Source organism: Protobothrops mucrosquamatus, unplaced genomic scaffold, assembly GCF_001527695.2.
Source record: "Protobothrops mucrosquamatus isolate PMUCROS unplaced genomic scaffold, P.Mucros_1.0 scaffold2566, whole genome shotgun sequence".
Classification (NCBI taxonomy): Eukaryota; Metazoa; Chordata; class Lepidosauria; order Squamata; family Viperidae; genus Protobothrops; species Protobothrops mucrosquamatus.
In genome coordinates this window covers 48,287-65,162 of record NW_015388624.1, presented here as the reverse complement: position 1 = coordinate 65,162, position 16,876 = coordinate 48,287, and the positions used below count along the sequence as shown (strand labels likewise).

Here is a 16,876-nt window from a genome sequence, read left to right as displayed (position 1 = left end):
AATTTCTGTGAGAAGAAACCTTCAAGGGCAAATTAGTAAGGCTATTAATATTATTAATTGGTATTTCCTTAGCTTTACCACCCATGGCCAGATGTTCCCAGGATATTCATTCACTGTTAATATCTCGTTAATCTACGGTGGGGGTTTTCTTAAAATCCTGTTATACAACAAATAAATGTAGCTGTGGTCTAGATAAAGGCATCTCCCATGGAAAATATTCCATTCTGTTCATTCAACCGATGAGGATACCACCCTCAGCAGTTCCCATGGAAAATATTTCATCATCGCCAGTTTTAACTATGTTGCCCAGGATGTGCAGCAGAGTATGCATTGTATATAAATTCATTTATTTTACTTTACAGCCACATCAGAAGATCCTTGCAAAGGATCTCTGAACCTAGAGGACCTTATCTGCTACAGCTTCCAGGTGGCTCGGGGGATGGAATTCCTGGCGTCCCGGAAAGTAAGGAATTTCTTGCAGGGAAATGACACTTGTAGAATGACAACATCCTTCAGGAAATAATTGTAATAAGGATGAGGCTTGGTAGAAGGAAACTGTAATGTTTGTGTCTGGAATTCATTCAAGAGCTCAGAGCATTCTTGATACTCCTAAGTGCTTTGATAAAAATATCAGCACTTGTGAATTCGCCAACAACACTGAAATACGAGTTGGAAGCTCTCTGTGTCATGGTTCCGAGAGATGAAACTCTTCAAAGAACTTTGAGGCATTGTTTACCTTAAAGAATCTTTATTCAAGTAGCATAGCATCAGCACGTACATAGTCAAAGCCAAAATCTGAATTCCCCTCCCCTGAGCACATAGTGTCAAAGCACAATTCCCTCCTCTAATTAACAGTCATAAATCACATTCTCCAATTAGTTTGAAATGCCGGCTTTCCCTCCAGTTCTTAAACCCAGCCATTTCTTATCCTCTCTTATTTCAAAAAACCTTGGTTCTCACCCTTATACAGTATTGTTATGTCTAACTAAACTCCCATGCACATTCCTCCCCCTCCCCCCCCCAGTATCATGTAATTCTAACTCTAAGAGTAAAACATAAAGTAAAGGAAAATGGCTGCATCTATGTTGTCAAAGCAAGAACATCTGATGTTAGCAGCGTTGACACTCTGTCCAGTTCCTCTAATCAGATTTTATTATTTATTTCATGAATGCACATATCTTGGACTAAGCCATACAGAGGTCCAGGGATGTACAGTACATCTAAGGAAAACTGTTGTTAATGCATTTATTAAGAACTACACCCTCAAATCAACATATAAGGGTGCCTTTAGTTGAAACAAGGCCGTTAGTGATAGATGTTCCTGTGGAGAAGAAGCTATATATTGTTCTAATGTGGTATAATAGTTGAGATGTTATACTGTAATAGGGGACACTCAGATTCTAACCTGGCTGGTTGTTATGGGAGGAAAAAAAATAGGAGGAAGACTTTATGTAGGCCACCTGAAAATCAGGATATGGAACTAATAAAAAAAAAAGGATGGCCCAGTTAGAGACACCCAGAAATGTCCTCTCTTAATGTATTTGGCTCCTTCTTCCATTAGGCATAAGCAAGCTTTTTTTTAATAGAGAGCAAGCTCCACCATAGTATGGAGAACTAAAGCAAGAAGTGGATTGGGCCAGAGTCCGAACTTATTCAGGACTTCATTTCTCTCTCTGGGATTCATCCTTTCATTTTGTTCATAATAGTCTTTTTCTTTTGACTTCTTTTTTTCCCGCCCTTCTTACACCTTCTTCACCTTCTACTTCTGTTTTCTACTCCAGGAAAGAGAGAGAGAGAAGCCTTTCCAAAGATCTGACTAGATCTCTTACAGAAAGTTTTAAAGTTAGGCTGAGATCAACATGAATTTACACCAAGGGCTGTAGATGATCCTAGGGCAGGGGTCTGCAACCTTAAACACTCAAAGAGCCACTTGGACCCATTTCCCAGAGAAAAGAAAACACTGGGAGCCACAAAACTTGCGCACGCGCACACGAGGGGTGGGGAGCTTGATTGAAGAGTTTAATTAAAAAGAAATAGAGGCTGCTGTGCATGAGTTTTCTCTCTCTCTCTCTCTCTCTCTCTCTCTCTCTCTCTCTCTCTCTCTCTCTCTCTCTCTCTCTCTCTCTCTCTCTCTCTCTCTCATCTCCCTCTCTCTGTCTCTTTCTCTCTTTTCTCTCCCTCTCTTTCCCCCCGCTCTCTCTTTCTCTCTCTCTCTCCCCTCTTTCTCCCTCTCTCTGATCTTCTGCTCACCTGGCAAGCTAGCTTCAGGCTGTTCTCCAACAAGCTGACACACATTCTTATTGGGTTGGCTCTCTCCTGCCCTTCCTGCTTCCTGCAGAGACGCAGCCAAGGCAGGAGCCCCGCCCAATAAGCTTGTCAGCTCGTCGAAGAACAGCGTGAGGCCACTCTCTTTTTTACACACACACACACGCACACACACACACACACACACACACACACACACAGAGAGAGAGAGAGGGAAAAGGGAAGCGCAAGTGCCTCTCTCTGTCTCTGTCTCTCTCTCTCTGCAAATGGCAGAGGAGACTGGGAGCCACAGGAGAAGGCTCAAAGAGCCACAAGCAGCTCCGGAGCCGCGGGTTGCCGACCTGTGTCCTAGGGCCATGGGCCATCCAGATCTGCAGGATATGAGAGCTACAGAAATAACAGTCCATTCGCCTGCATGAAGCTTATCTGAACCTCTTTGATAGCCACTGGAGCACCCCTGAGTCGGCAGAGTTACGAAAATGTATATTTTGTGGGTTAAGGCCTGATTTTCAGGGGCAACAGGATCACTTCTAGTGTATTCCTTTAAATTTTGTGTAGCTAGCCTTCCCTTTGGAATATTCTTCCCCAAGACCTGACAGATCCTTAACCTTCTAGTCTTCCAAAAAGCTTTAAAATCTGGCTTTCCTACAAGCGTTCATGAGGTCAGAACTCAACAAAGCTTCCTTGGGGATGTGTGGGGATGCATTATGTTGAATTATCTGTGTTGGAGGTTTTTATGTTTTTTTAAAAAATATTTTTTTAATGGTTTGTGAGCTGCCCAGGGTTAAGTTGCATAAGGATAGGTAGCTGTATAATTTTTTTAAGTAAGTAAAACAAACATGGCTTCCAAGTCTGACAGAAGTTCAAGGCGCCCATTCGTCCTTTAATAAGGCCACACTTGGAATACTGCATCCAGTTTTGGTCACCACGATGTAAAAAAGATGTTGAGACTTTAGAAAGAGTGCAGAGAAGAGCAACAAAGATGATTAGGGGACTGGAGGCTAAAACATATAAGGAACGGCTGCTGGAATTGGGTATGTCTAGTTTAATGAAGAGAAGGACGAGGGGGGACATGATAGCAGTGTTNGCAGGACAAGAAGCAACGGGTGGAAACTAATCAAGGAGAGAAGCAATCTAGAACTAAGGAGAAACTTCCTGACAGTGAGAACAATTAACCAGTGGAACAACCTGCCTCCAGAAGCGGTGAATGCTCCAACACTGGAAGTTTTTAAGAAGAGACTGGACAGCCATTTGTCTGAAATGGTATAGGGTTTCCTGCCTGAGCAAGGGGTTGGACTAGATGACCTTCAAGGTCCCTTCCAACTTTACTATTATTGTTATTATTATTATTATTATTGTTGTTGTTGTTGTTGTTGTTGTTATTATTATTATTATTATTATTATTATTTGCCAAATCTGCCAAAATTCAACCCTAGTTTAGGTTCCTTAATATGGTGAGGCACAGCTCAAAATTCCACACAGAGGATTTCTCTACCCTGTGAAGATTTTCTTGTTGGAAAGCCTTCATAGCTTTTCCGCGTTTTGAATACTTAAAACCACACCTTCTCCCTGACATATAATTTTTTTTTCTATTTGCAAGGAATTATAGGCATCAGATGTTTTTTTTTCCTTCATGGGTGCAATATTATTTTGAGAAACCTAAACCTCAGTAGAAACAGTATTGTGTAGATGGAAGTCTTCTTCAAGAATTCTTAAACAAGGGAGGAGAAGCAGGAATGGGCTAGTTCAACCTCATCTCCATTTATCTTTGAGGAACTTTTGAAGAAGTGAAATTTCTATTCAGTGAAACTCTCCACAGAGCAAAGAGCTATACCAGGGGTCTTCAAACTTGGCAACTTTAAGACTGGTGGATTTCAACTCTCAGAATTCCTCAGCCAGCCAGGGCTGGCTGAGGAATTCTGGGAGTTGAAGTCCACCAGTCTTAAAGTTGCCAAGTCTGAAGACCCCTGAGCTATACTAACTTGAAGTATAAAGTATGACTTGCCGTAGAATCTGCTGGACTAACGCCTTACTATCCACACCTGCTCTTGTGCAATTTGTAAGAGACCTTCTTTGGTATGGAACAGAATATTTTTTCTGTAGAGTAGGAGTGCCCATGAATGGAGGAAAAAAAAGTCAAGACAACAGCCAGGATAGAACAATAGAAGCCACCACTTTTTTTTAAGCACATGTCACATTTGAAAGCAGCTTTCAGAAATTTATGCTTTCTTTTTTTAGTTTCACATTTTTATTAGTTTATCGAAATACAAGATACAAAGAGAAATTCAAAAAAAGTAATAGAAAACTAGGAAGAAGGGGAAGGAAAAGAAAAAAAAAATGGTGTAAAGAAGGAAAAGGGGGGGAAAAAGGCACCAACTTCCAACTCTCTTTAGCACAGCAGAAGATAACAATGTTACAACCTCAACTTTTTACTTTTACACAACAGTACATATTAGCCATTTCTATAACAATTGTTGTTGTTAGTTGCGAAGTCGTGTCCGACCCATCGCGACCCCATGGACAACGTTCCTCCAGGCCTTCCTGTCCTCTACCATCTTCTGGAGTCCATTGAAGCTCACGCCTACTGCTTCAGTGACTCCATCCAGCCACCTCATTCTCTGTCGTCCCCTTCTTCTATTGCCCTCAATCTTTCCCAGCATCAGGCTCTTCTCCAGTGAGTCCTTCCTTCTCATTAGGTGGCCAAAGTACTTGAGTTTCAACTTCAGGATCTGGCCTTCTAAAGAGCAGTCAGGGTTGATCTCTTCTAGGACTGACCGGTTTGATCACCTTGCAGTTCAGGGGACTCGTAGGAGTCTTCTCCAGCACCAGCGTTCAAAGGCCTCAATTCTTTGGCGTTCAGCCTTTCTTATGGTCCAACTTTCACAGCCATACCTTGCAACTGGGAAAACCATGGCCTTGACTATACGTACTTTTGTTGGCAGGGTGATGTCTCTGCTTTTTAGTATGCTGTCTAGATTTGCCATAGCTTTCCTCCCCAATAAATCTTTTTTTTTTTCACACCGCAAGCACAAAATCTGGAAGCAATTTCCAAATAGAAACAAAGTTAAATATATCTTCTTCTTTGGATAAAAGAATCCATTTGAACATCTCTGCTTCTCCTTGCTGTGGGGCATAATATACGCTTCTGTTTACTCATTAAACTCATATTTATCTTGCTTCAGTGTATACACCGAGATTTGGCCGCTCGCAATATCCTTTTATCCGAGAGCAATGTGGTCAAAATCTGTGATTTCGGATTAGCTCGGGACATCTACAAAGACCCAGATTACGTCAGAAAAGGAGATGTAAGTTCTGAAATTTTCAAACATTTATTTAAAATTAATGCTAACCATGACATCCTACGTGCCTAATCCCACTTTCACTTCATTGATTAGCAAACAAACATGTTGTAATCCGTTTACTACAAGCTTTCAAGTTTTACTATTTTATAACTTTTAACATTTATGTAAATTACTGTGACAATAATGTTCTTGTTATTAATTGGTGGTGTTTAAGATATATAATGTTGTTTCTTAAATATTTAGGCTAGATTACCCCTGAAATGGATGGCCCCAGAAACCATTTTTGATCGTGTATACACAATTCAAAGTGATGTCTGGTCTTTTGGTGTATTATTGTGGGAAATATTTTCATTAGGTAAGTTGAATGTCTTTGCTGGCTAATTCTTCTCAAGGTTTTAACATTAAGACTACGGAAATGTAACCATGTTTTTAATGCAGTGTCATTATAGATACCTATTTCCCCACCAATATAGAACAAAAAAGTGAATATTTAGTAGGCATTTAAGTGTTTGGAATATTTTTATTTGTTGCTCCTTAATAAAAACCTAAGACCTTCATTAAGACCCAATTATGTCCATGAGTTTGATTCCTGTTTATATTATTATACTGATGAAATGTTACAGAATAACAGAGCTGGAAGGGACCATGGAGGTCTTCTAGTCCAATCCCCTGCTCAGGCAGGAAACCCTATATCCGTAGTGGCGAACCTATGGCAGAGCCCTCTCTGTGGGCACGCACGCTGTCCCCCCAGTCCTAGGCCTTCAGCTGGATTTTATAAAACCTTTTAGCTTTAGGCCTCCACCGCCATGTGCCAAAAAAAAGATTCAATCAATCAATCAATTTCAATTTCCTACGGGGAAAAGAAAAGATCTCGCAAAGTTGGAATTGATTGATTGAACTTTTTAGTCCCACCCAGTCTGCCGTTACCACTGCAGCCACACCTACCCAATGGGCCATGCCCACCCAATGGGCCACACCCACCCAACGGGCCACACCCACCCGGCACCCAACGATACATACGGTAAGTGGGTTTTGAGTTGCAGTTTGGGCACTCGGTCTCTAAAAGGTTCGCCATCATTGCCCTATATCATTTCAGACAAATGGTTGTCCAGTCTCTTCTTAAAAACTTCCAGTGTTGGAGCATTCACAACTTCTGGAGGCAGGTTGTTAAACTGGTTAATTGTTCTTATAGTCAGGAAATTTCTCCTTAGTTCTAAGTTGCTTCTCTCCTTGATTAGTTTCCATCCATTGCTTCTTGTCCTGCCTTCAGGTACTTTGGAGAATAGCTTGACTCCCTCTTCTTTGTGGCAACCCCTGAGATATTGGAACGCTTCTATTATGTCCCCCCTCGTCCTTCTCTTCATTAGACTAGACATATCCAATTCCAGCAACCGTTCCTTATGTTTTGGCCTCCAGTCCCCTGATCATCTTTGTTGCTTTTCTCTGCACTCATTCTAGAGTTCCATGGATTATCATGGATCCGGAACTTCTTTCCATCTAATTTTGGAGGGTTCCCCTTAAAACATCGTACTCCATTTTTCTGGGTGCTCTGATACCCAGGAAAGTGTTTCAAAAGATAAAGGAGTGAAGGGGTCTGTTTTGTTAGATCAAGAAACCTTTCCCTCAGTCCAAATTTTAGAAAATAAATATATTGGACCATGATGATAAATAAATTATTGCACTTTTTATATGCTGTTACGGGATTCCCATATTTTGGTTGGAAAATGTCTAGCAAAACAATATCCAAATATTTTTTTAAAAAAATTAATGTTGTCACATTAGATTTATTACGGATTCTTTCTATGCTGGCGATAGCATACTTCAGCCATGTGGTACCTATATGGTTTTCAGCCAGAAATTTGACCTCTACAGAGAACTATTAGAATTATCTGTAAAAAAAACATGCATTTCAAAATAGAGAAATTCAGAATATAAGAGTTTGTTTGAATCCTAGATTGGCCTTGATCTCTAGGTCCTACCAAATGTTTGAGGTGGAGTCAATCTGTTGTTCCCATTATTAAGCTACAGTTAGTCCTTGATTTGTTGCCACAATTGGGTCTGCAATTTTGGTCGTACGTTTCAACACTCATAGAAGTCAAGAGGCCCATGTGATTGGACCTGATTGCTCAACATTTGTATGGTGGTTGTTAAGCAAATCACGCATTTATCATGCAGTCGTATGTAAGAACCCATTCTTCCGAATGCGCAGGGTTGTTTTTTTTTGACAAATGGCAATAAACTTTCAACATTGGGAAGAACTTGGAGATCAAGTCCACTCTGGGTTTCAAACAAGCTCTTACGTTCCAAATGTTTCAATTTTTCAATGCATCTTACAATGACCACAAATGGTTTAGGGCAGTGGTAGGCAACCTTGGCTGTTTTATGACTTGTGGACTTCAACTCCCAGAATTCCTGAGCCAGCATGGAGCCAGCCAAGGTTGCCTACCTACCCCTGGTTTAGGGGCTGTAAAGCATCTTTTGCAAGGCCATCATAACTCAAAACAGTTTTTAAATGACCAGTTTTAAGTCAGCTGTATTAGCAGTCTTGACATTTTTCTGATCGTCTCCAAAAGATCGGTTTACCTGCTGCCGATCCTGATCTATCTTCTGCCCATTTTCGGTTGAAGTGATGTACCTGTTAAATTTATAGTAAATTTATAGCTGTTTTTCAAATTGGTGAAGTGTAGATAAGCAGTACAATGACACCAGAATTTTTAGGCAATTTTTAAAAGAAAATCTACTCTTTTAGGGGCCTCACCATATCCAGGTGTAAAAATTGATGAAGATTTCTGTAGAAGACTAAAAGAAGGAACAAGGATGAGGCCACCAGATTACACAACACCTGAAATGTAAGAACTTTTGCTGTTGAAAACACCTTTTATAGCAGACGCTGATCATACGTTCATTCCGTTCCCTTCCATTTCATTTAGGAATGCTCCAGTGACAATAAAACACATCCATTAGTTGGCCAACACAGCTTTGATGTTAATGGTATAGAAGAGCAAAATCAAACAAAGCAAATCTATTTTTCCCGTTCTCCCTTTATTCCTTGTAACCATAACCGTTAATTGTTAGCTGAATGGGTTTAAGTCTGGGACATATTTATTTATAGTAGGTTTAATTCTCCAGGTATCAAACAATGTTGGACTGCTGGCATGGTGAACCCAAACAAAGACCAACCTTCTCAGATCTGGTGGACCACTTAGGGAATTTACTGCAAGCCAAGGTTCACAAGGTACAGAAATGTTTTTACAACAGGGATGGGGAAGGATGACCTTTCATGACTTGTGGACTTCAACTCCCAGAGTTTCTAAGTCAGCCATGCTAGCTCAGGAATTCTGGGAGTTGAAGTCCACAAGTCATAAAGGGGGCATCGTTCCCTACCTCTGTTCTACAGGCTGCCACCAACACCCTGATTTTTTTTTTAATCCGCTCCATTCATTAATAATAAAAAAGTAAACCTATTTGTGTCTGTCTTTCACATCAGGATGGTAAAGATTATGTTGTCCTTCCCCAAGTTACGTTGCTTCATACTGAAGAAGATTCTGGGCTTTCTTTGCCAACGTCACCTGTTTCCTGCACGGAAGAAGAGGAAGTGTGTGATTCTCAGTTCCATTATGACAGCACGTCGCAAACAAGGTTTGTAATAGTCGGAGCGTTCCATTGGGAGTCTTCAACAACCCCTTCCTAAAGGCTGATAGCTGACGTGATCGTAGCAAAGATGAGAAAGGCATTTGTGTTGCTCGTTATTCAGTGCAATCCGTCACGCTAAATGATAACTGTTTGTGTCCCACCCAAGAGACCAGGTGACTAATGTACAAGTAAACAATAGATGAATGAATGTGTACAATCTCATTTAACTTCCCAGAAATGCCATCAGAATCCATGTAACAGAGACCTGGTCCTTGATGCCCAAAGGTTGGGGACCGCTGTTCTAAAGGAAGCACGTGTTGGACTTCTTTCCAGGAAATGGGTTTAGGATGGTCCCTGGGAGAAAGAAGCTGTTGGGTCAAACAGCTGGAAGGGTGGATTATCTAGGAAGTGCAAGAAGCAGCCTTCGGGGACAAAATAGGGTGACACTAAATATACACATATTCACATACGCACACGAACACACACCGGCATCCAATACAGGTTGCAGAATCCGTACAGCACCTAGATCATAGGTAGGCAACCTGCAGCTCCGGAGCCACATGAGGCTCTTTGAGCCTTCTCCTGCGGCTCCCAGCCTCTTCTGCCATTTTCAGAGAGAGACAGAGACAGAGAGACACACTTGCGCTTCTCTCTCTCTCTCTCTCTCTCTCTCTCTCTCTCTCTCTCTCTCTCTCTCTCTCTCTCTCTCTCTCTCTCTCTCTCTCTCTCTCTGTGTGTGTGTGTGTGTGTGTGTGTGTGTGTAAAAAAGAGAGTGGCATCACCCTGTTCCACGAGCTGACAAGCTTATCGGGCAGGGCTCCTCCCTTTGCTGCATCTCTGCAGGAAGCAGGAAGGGCAGGAGAGACCAGCCTGTTGGAGAACAGCTTGAAGCCAGCTTGCCAGGTTAGCAGAAGATCGGAGAGAGGGAGAGAGAGGGAGAGAGAGGGGAGGAAAGAAAGAGAGAGAGGGAGAGAAAGAAGGAGAGAAAGAGAGAGAAAGAGAAAGAAGGAGAGGAAAGAGAGAGAGAGAGAGGAAAGAGAGATAGAGAGAGGGAGAGGAAAGAGAAAGAGGGAGGGAGGGAGAGAGAGGAGAGGAAAGAGAGAGAGAAAGAAAGGGGGGAAAGCGCAAGTGCCTCTCTCTCTCTCTTTCTCTCTCTCTCTCTCTCTCTCTCTCTCTCTCTCTCTCTCTCTCTCTCACACACACACACACACACACACACACACACACACACTGAGTGGGGGAAGAGGACTGGCAGACCAAGGGCAGAAAGAGAGAGAGGGAGAGGGAGGGAGGGAGGGAGAGACAGAGAGAGACACCCTTTTGACATCTAAAATGAAGATAACACTGCATATATACTTGTTTACCTTTATGATATATATATCATACATGGTATACACACACACACACACACACACACACCTATAATAAAGGAAAAAAAGGATATATGCAATGTTATCTTCATTTTAGATATCAAAAGGGTTTTGCGGCTCCCAGTGCTTTGTTGTCGGTGGGAAACGAGTGTAAGTGGCTCTTTGAGTGTTTTGGGTTGCCTACCCCAGACTTAGATGCATCAAGGGGTTGACTGAATCCACAGGAAGTATCTCTTTCTTCTGGATAAAATTGTAATCGTTCAAATCATATGAGATTCTGGCAATTTTTCAGCGATACCTGAAATTGATGATGCTCACAGCTCAGAGGGATGCTAGCTGTACATGTTTTGACTATCCAGTTTTACTAGCTTCGGCACACTAACAAGAGATCTATTTCTTTTTCAGTCAGCATTGCCCAGGAAGTAAAAGAAACAGTCGCCGTGTGAGTGTGAAGACTTTTGAATCTGTGCCCATAGAACCACCCATAAAAGTGGTTCAAGATGTAAGTCCATTTTTATAGCTTCTTCTTTTTTGGACTTTCGGTCCGTCCGTCTGTCCGTCTGTCTGTGTTTCCATTGATTGTCCAAACAGTCTTTTTTTTTTTTTTTTTGGACTCTTTCAGGAAAATCAGACAGATAGTGGGATGATTCTCGCATCTGAAGAACTAAAGGCGTTAGAAGAGAAAGCTAAAGAACTGGCGTTGCCCTTCAGGTAAATCTGGAGAAACAATCATTACACCCACTTTATTAAAAAAAAATAAAATAAATCAAGGTGGTTCGGAATAAAAAAAACCAAAGTGCCCCCGTGAGGAAACAGCCCAGTAGAAGTGGTTGATCTCCCCATGTGCCCTTGGGTGTTAATGTTTGATTTTAATTATTTATGTTTTAATTATGTCTATATAGACATTTTTATTTTTTTTTGCCTCTAAGCCACTCAGAATTTACCCTAGGACAGGGGTAGGCAACCTCGGCTCTTTTATGACTCATGGACTTCAACTTCCAGAATTCCTGAGTCAGCTATGCTATGCTGACTCAGGAATTCTGGGAGTTGAAGTCCACGAGTCATAAAAGAGCCGAGGTTGCCTACCCCTGCCATAGGGTAAAATGAGCGGCCAATAAATGTTATATGTAAATAAATACATAAATAAATAAAATTCTCTACTTGAGAGGAAATATCTAGAGTTATCTACCTCTCTTTTGGACAGATTTATTCTTCTTACCCAGTAATGTTCCATCAGTGATGTCACACTCTTGGGAAATGGGAGAAAAGAGCATATCAGCGTCCAATACCGCAAGCTAAGGCTTAAATTGTCCACCAGCATTTTGACTTCCTGGGGTTCCAATGTCGCTTTGGGAATCACTGGTCCTATTATATTCCATGTTTATTTATTCTGGCATTCTTTCCCTTTTTCCCTCCATAGCAGTTTGACAGAATATTTGCTGCTAGATGGCCGTTAGTGTATGGAGAGACGTCGCTGATAGATGGAGATGCTTCTCCATCTCTCCCTGTGTTTCATCCACATGGAATAGAATAGAACAGAGGTGTCAAACTCGCAACGTCACGTGACATGTTACGACGTATCGCAACTTTTTCCCCATTGCCGGCAATGGGATGGGCACGGTTTCGGCATGACGCATCTGGCCCGTGGGCCAGCAGTTTGACACCCCTGGAATAGAATATAGAATAGAATACTTTGTTGGCCAAGTGTGATTGGACACACAAGAATTTGTCTCCGGTGCAGAAGCTCTCAGTGTACGTGCAAAGGAACAGAGTAATAATAATCATACTAACAATACCAATAAGAAAGGGTAGTAAAGAAGATGGGAATGATAATAATAATAATATTATAGCATGGATAACATGGATAAATATACTTAGACATAAAGCAGTACTGTGAGAATTAGGTGTTCAGCTGAGTGATGGCCCGAGAGAAAAAACTGTCTATGTGTCTAGTTGTTTTGGCATGCAATGCCCTATAGCGCCATCCTGAGGGGAGGAGTTGAAACAGTTTATGTCCAGGGTCTGTAGATATTTTCTCAGCCCTCTTTCTCACCCTTGGAATATACAGTCCTCAATGGAAGGCAGGTGTCCAGCTACGAAGATTGCTTATGTTAGAATAGAAACCACTTCTAGCTTGCCAACAGTTACATTGTGGGGGGGGGGGGACATGTGGACTGCACAGGTGGTTTCTATTCATATGGGAGGCAAGGTTGCTGAACAGATGTTATGCTGAGCAGACACTTTATTCTCGCAACAACTGCCTGAAGACTAATTGGACAATATGATCCGAACTGTCAGAGAGGTTTTATTCTTTTAATTATCTTTTCCCCACATATTGCCAGAGCTGGTTTTCATCTCTTTAGCGCCAGTATGCTGTACTCAATAAAGTTTTGCATCAGAGATCAGAATGTCTCAGGTGTGCTTACCTTGTTGGGATCTTTATCCGGAAACTTGACACTAGGCTGGTTGCAATTGTTTTTTTCTGCAGTCCTAACTATCTGTTGAAATCTGTACCTGTCCTGTTTTGGGTGCTGTATCAAACCAGACAGAATGTCCTCCATACTTATTGGCCAAGGCAAAAATCCCATCTTGATAGCCCTTTGAGGTAGTTCAGAAAAGCAGCAGAGCTTTGTGTACTAACTCCTCTCTGTCGTGATTCCGTGCCAGCCTGTGTTCCCAACAGCTGAGTCTGGGGAATCTGAGGAGGAGGTGGAGGAGGCATTTGAAGGGCCATCAGGGTCAGAGGGAGGCTCTGATGAATTACAAGACTCACAGTCTGATGAAGAGCCTGGCCCCTCCAGTCGTGTTGCAGATGAAGCTCAGCTGTGTGGGGAGAATGAGTTAGATTTGGAGGATTCACACCTGATGGACATGATGATTGATGCTCGTAGATGCCGGCAATTAGCGAGAGCAGATCAGCAGCAGTCAATACGACAACTCCAGGGGAGGAGGAGAAGGCACTGAGAGGCAACGCCTTGGGAAGGTGTGGGCGGTGCTGGTTGCTGAAGGCAACCGTTGCAAAGTATTTCATGGGATCATGTTCTGTTAGTCTTGCCTGTGACTACTTCTCTGCTTTGTATGGTTTCGTGTGGACAATTTCCTCCATTTGGATTGTGTTTGCTGCTTTTGTTTCTGGACTATTTGGCAGGTTGGTTACCCATATTAAAAGGGGTTTGTTTTCTTGAGTCTCCAGCCTATTTTCTCAAAAGGGGTTTTGTCCTTGTGCCTTTAACAAGGACAGCCATAGGCTGGGACAGAACACTCTCTTTCTGTGGGCTGGAACATCTTTGATATGCTGGTCGTCCATTCTGGGTCTCTTCCTCCTGTCTCCCTAGGTCACTCTCACACGCCATTACGCATACTCTGAACCCCAGTGCAAAATTAGCCGTTTTCATTTTTATTTTTCAGTGGGCTGATTTCCAGTAAAAGCAACGAATCTGTTATGTCTGAAGCTTCAAATCCCACCAGTGGCTACCAGTCAGGCTATCATTCAGACGACATGGACACTACCATTTATCCTAGTGAAGAAACAGAACTTTTAACGCTCAATGATGATGCTTCTCAGACCTGCTACGTTGCCTACGGCCCCGCTATCTCTTTGACTTCACAGTCTGTATAAGGACTTCTCAACAACAACAAAAAGGCAACAACTGGAACTTGTGCCAAATATTGCCTTTTCCCGAAAGCCGTTGTATTCATACCCAGAATACAGGAGGGGGAAAAAAATATGAATTCCCCCCCCCAAATTTTTTACGATAAGAAGAAGAAAAATTGCAATAAGGAATCCTGGAGGCAATGCAAGACTTTGAGAGAGCTTGAAGCTATGTTAGACATTACTGAAAGTCACAATCATTTCATCATCAGTTTGAACATAAGAACATCGTAAAATCTGATAAAGGAGGCCATCTCTCGATGCTGTTACGTGACGATGGAAATAGGCTCAGTCAGAATCCTTTGAATTTTGGGTTGGTCAGCGATGAGGTTTCAAAAATGTGGATGGTGGAGTCTGAGACAGTGCCTGACAGTACAGCCCCTGCCTTTCCTAAATCCTCTTTTATTTATTCCTTTGAAGGACCCTTCTGTCTAAACCAGGGGTAGGCAACCTTGGCTCTTTTATGATTTGTGGACTTCAACTCCCAGAATTCCTGAGCCAGCCATGCTGAGGGGAAAGGGAGAGGTTTCCAAGCTGAGCCATGCTGGCTCAGGAATTCTGGGAGTTGAAGTCCACGAGTCATAAAAGAGCCAAGATTGCCTCCTCCTGGTCTATGACAAGAGTGGGGAACCTTGGCCCTTTTATGACTCGTGGACTTCAACTCCCAGAATTCCTGAGCCAGCATGAGGGAAACTTTGGCCCCTTCATGACTCATGGACTTCAACTCCCAGAATTCCTGAGCCAGCCATGCTGAGGGGAAAGGGAGAGATTTCCAAGCTGAGCCATGCTGGCTCAGGAATTCTGGGAGTTGAAGTCCACGAGTCATGAAGGGGCCAAAGTTTCCCTCATGCTGGCTCAGGAATTCTGGGAGTTGAAGTCCACGCGTCATGAAAGAGCCGAGGTTGCCTACCCCTGGTCTAAACCTTGCTGTTGAAAATAAGCCATTAAGTGCTGCTGAAGGCAAGGCAACTGTCTTTGCGAAAAGCTCTGTTTTAGTACATGGGCCTTGATGTACTTTTGAGCCTTTCAGAGAAGGCTTCCTACTGAAATGACTCCTGTAGGCTTGGGAAATGCTTAAAAATGAAGCAAATCACTCCAGAGCTTTAACCATTATTCACCAAAGAATGGTGGTGAACTTTTCTTTACTCGATTAAAATTGTATGGTTCTGAAGATGTAGGCTGTTATTCCTTTTTTTGGAAACAGCCACCTTGTAATGCAGACAAGCAAATTGTCCATAAAACCAGTTTTATCACCGAGATAACAGAATAACAGCGTTGGAAGCGACCTTGGAGGTCATCTAGTCCAGAGGTCCCCAACCCCCGGTCTGTGGACCGGCACCGGGCCCTAGCATGCCAGAAACCGGGCTGCGCAAACAAGCGAAGCTCCATCCACGGGATGCAGGCAGCACACAAAACCACACCCCCTCTGGTCCACGAAAAAAACCTCTCCCCCACAGAACCGGTCTCAAGTGCCTAAAAGGTTGGGGGGGTCTCTGATCTAGTCCATCTCCCTGCTCAAGCAGGAGACCCTATGCCAGGGGTCTCCAACCTTGGTAACGTTAAGACTTGCGGACTTCAACTCCCAGAATTCCTCAGCCAGCCAAGCTGGCTGAGGAATTCTGGGAGTTGAAGTCCGCAAGTCTTAACGTTGTCAAGGTTGGGGACCTCTGCCCTATACCAATAGTAGCTGCTCAGAATGTTCTGATGGGCTTTCCAAGTGGAAAGATTCCACAACGTGGTCACCTAGAGCTCTAACAGTCAGTGTGTCGTACGTTGACTTTTCTTTACAGAAAAATACCATGAAGCTATTTTGACTAGCGTTGTTTTGGTTCCTTTTGTATTTCTCATTCGTGGTTTTGTATTTTGTTTTTAATATTTCAAGCCTGACAAACCCATGAATTAACAAAACAATTTAAAAGGCACAATGCAGTATTTATAGTCTGGATATGTAGAAAGATTTGTAATATATTATGGAAATAAATAAATAAATATATTGTCTAATGAAAGCTCAGTGGAACTTATTCTTGAGTTTGCTAGATGTTCGGCTCACGATTAAAAAGGGTTCAGTTCTCAGCTGAACATTTTTAAATGCGGGTGATTTTGTACAGTCGTTGTTGTGTAAATTCATCACTTCACAACAATCTGAAAGCAGTTTCTTGTAGTCTTTCACATGTTACATTTTCGTTCTCCAGCATTTATAAGGATCAAAGTATCCTACCTGCCAGGTAAGTATTCCAACATTTATATCCAATGGACTAAGTAAATCAGTTCTGTGTCATTTCAAATAGTCAATATGCTTACATTTTTATTAGATTTTTGTTTTTCCTGCAAAAAATTTCAGATCAGCAAAAGAACAATCCCACACCTGTTTGGGGGAGAGAGAAAAAAATCTCCTGGCCTTGTTTGTTTCTACTTTGTTTTATTTTTTAACATCCAGGAACATCTCAGGAATCTGTGGCTCTGTTAGTCCTTTTTTTAGAAAAAACATCTGGTCTTTCAAAACATCTTCCTTTCAAAATATATATATTTAGTCTCAGCATTCTTGGCAAAATGCCAGCTGGGTCACATCTGTTTTAGCAGATGTCAGACTGCACAATATTTTAATGATGGCACTGTAAATGAAGATGGTTTTTTTGTGCACCTGCACACATGTA

At 42.2% G+C, this 16,876-nt stretch overlaps 1 protein-coding gene across 1 annotated transcript in view; it reads left to right on the top strand.

The window, feature by feature from the left end:
* The window catches only part of KDR (kinase insert domain receptor), a 64,130-nt gene extending 49,941 nt beyond the window's left edge, over positions 1-14,189 (top strand). The window contains exons 23-31 of the mRNA XM_029285940.1: positions 363-463; positions 5,448-5,570; positions 5,811-5,922; positions 8,317-8,416; positions 8,697-8,802; positions 9,055-9,206; positions 10,976-11,072; positions 11,193-11,281; positions 13,979-14,189. Coding sequence (XP_029141773.1) covers positions 363-463; positions 5,448-5,570; positions 5,811-5,922; positions 8,317-8,416; positions 8,697-8,802; positions 9,055-9,206; positions 10,976-11,072; positions 11,193-11,281; positions 13,979-14,189 — 1,091 coding nt within the window. The remainder of the gene's footprint in view (positions 1-362; positions 464-5,447; positions 5,571-5,810; positions 5,923-8,316; positions 8,417-8,696; positions 8,803-9,054; positions 9,207-10,975; positions 11,073-11,192; positions 11,282-13,978) is intronic.
* The last annotated feature ends 2,687 nt before the right edge of the window (positions 14,190-16,876 follow it).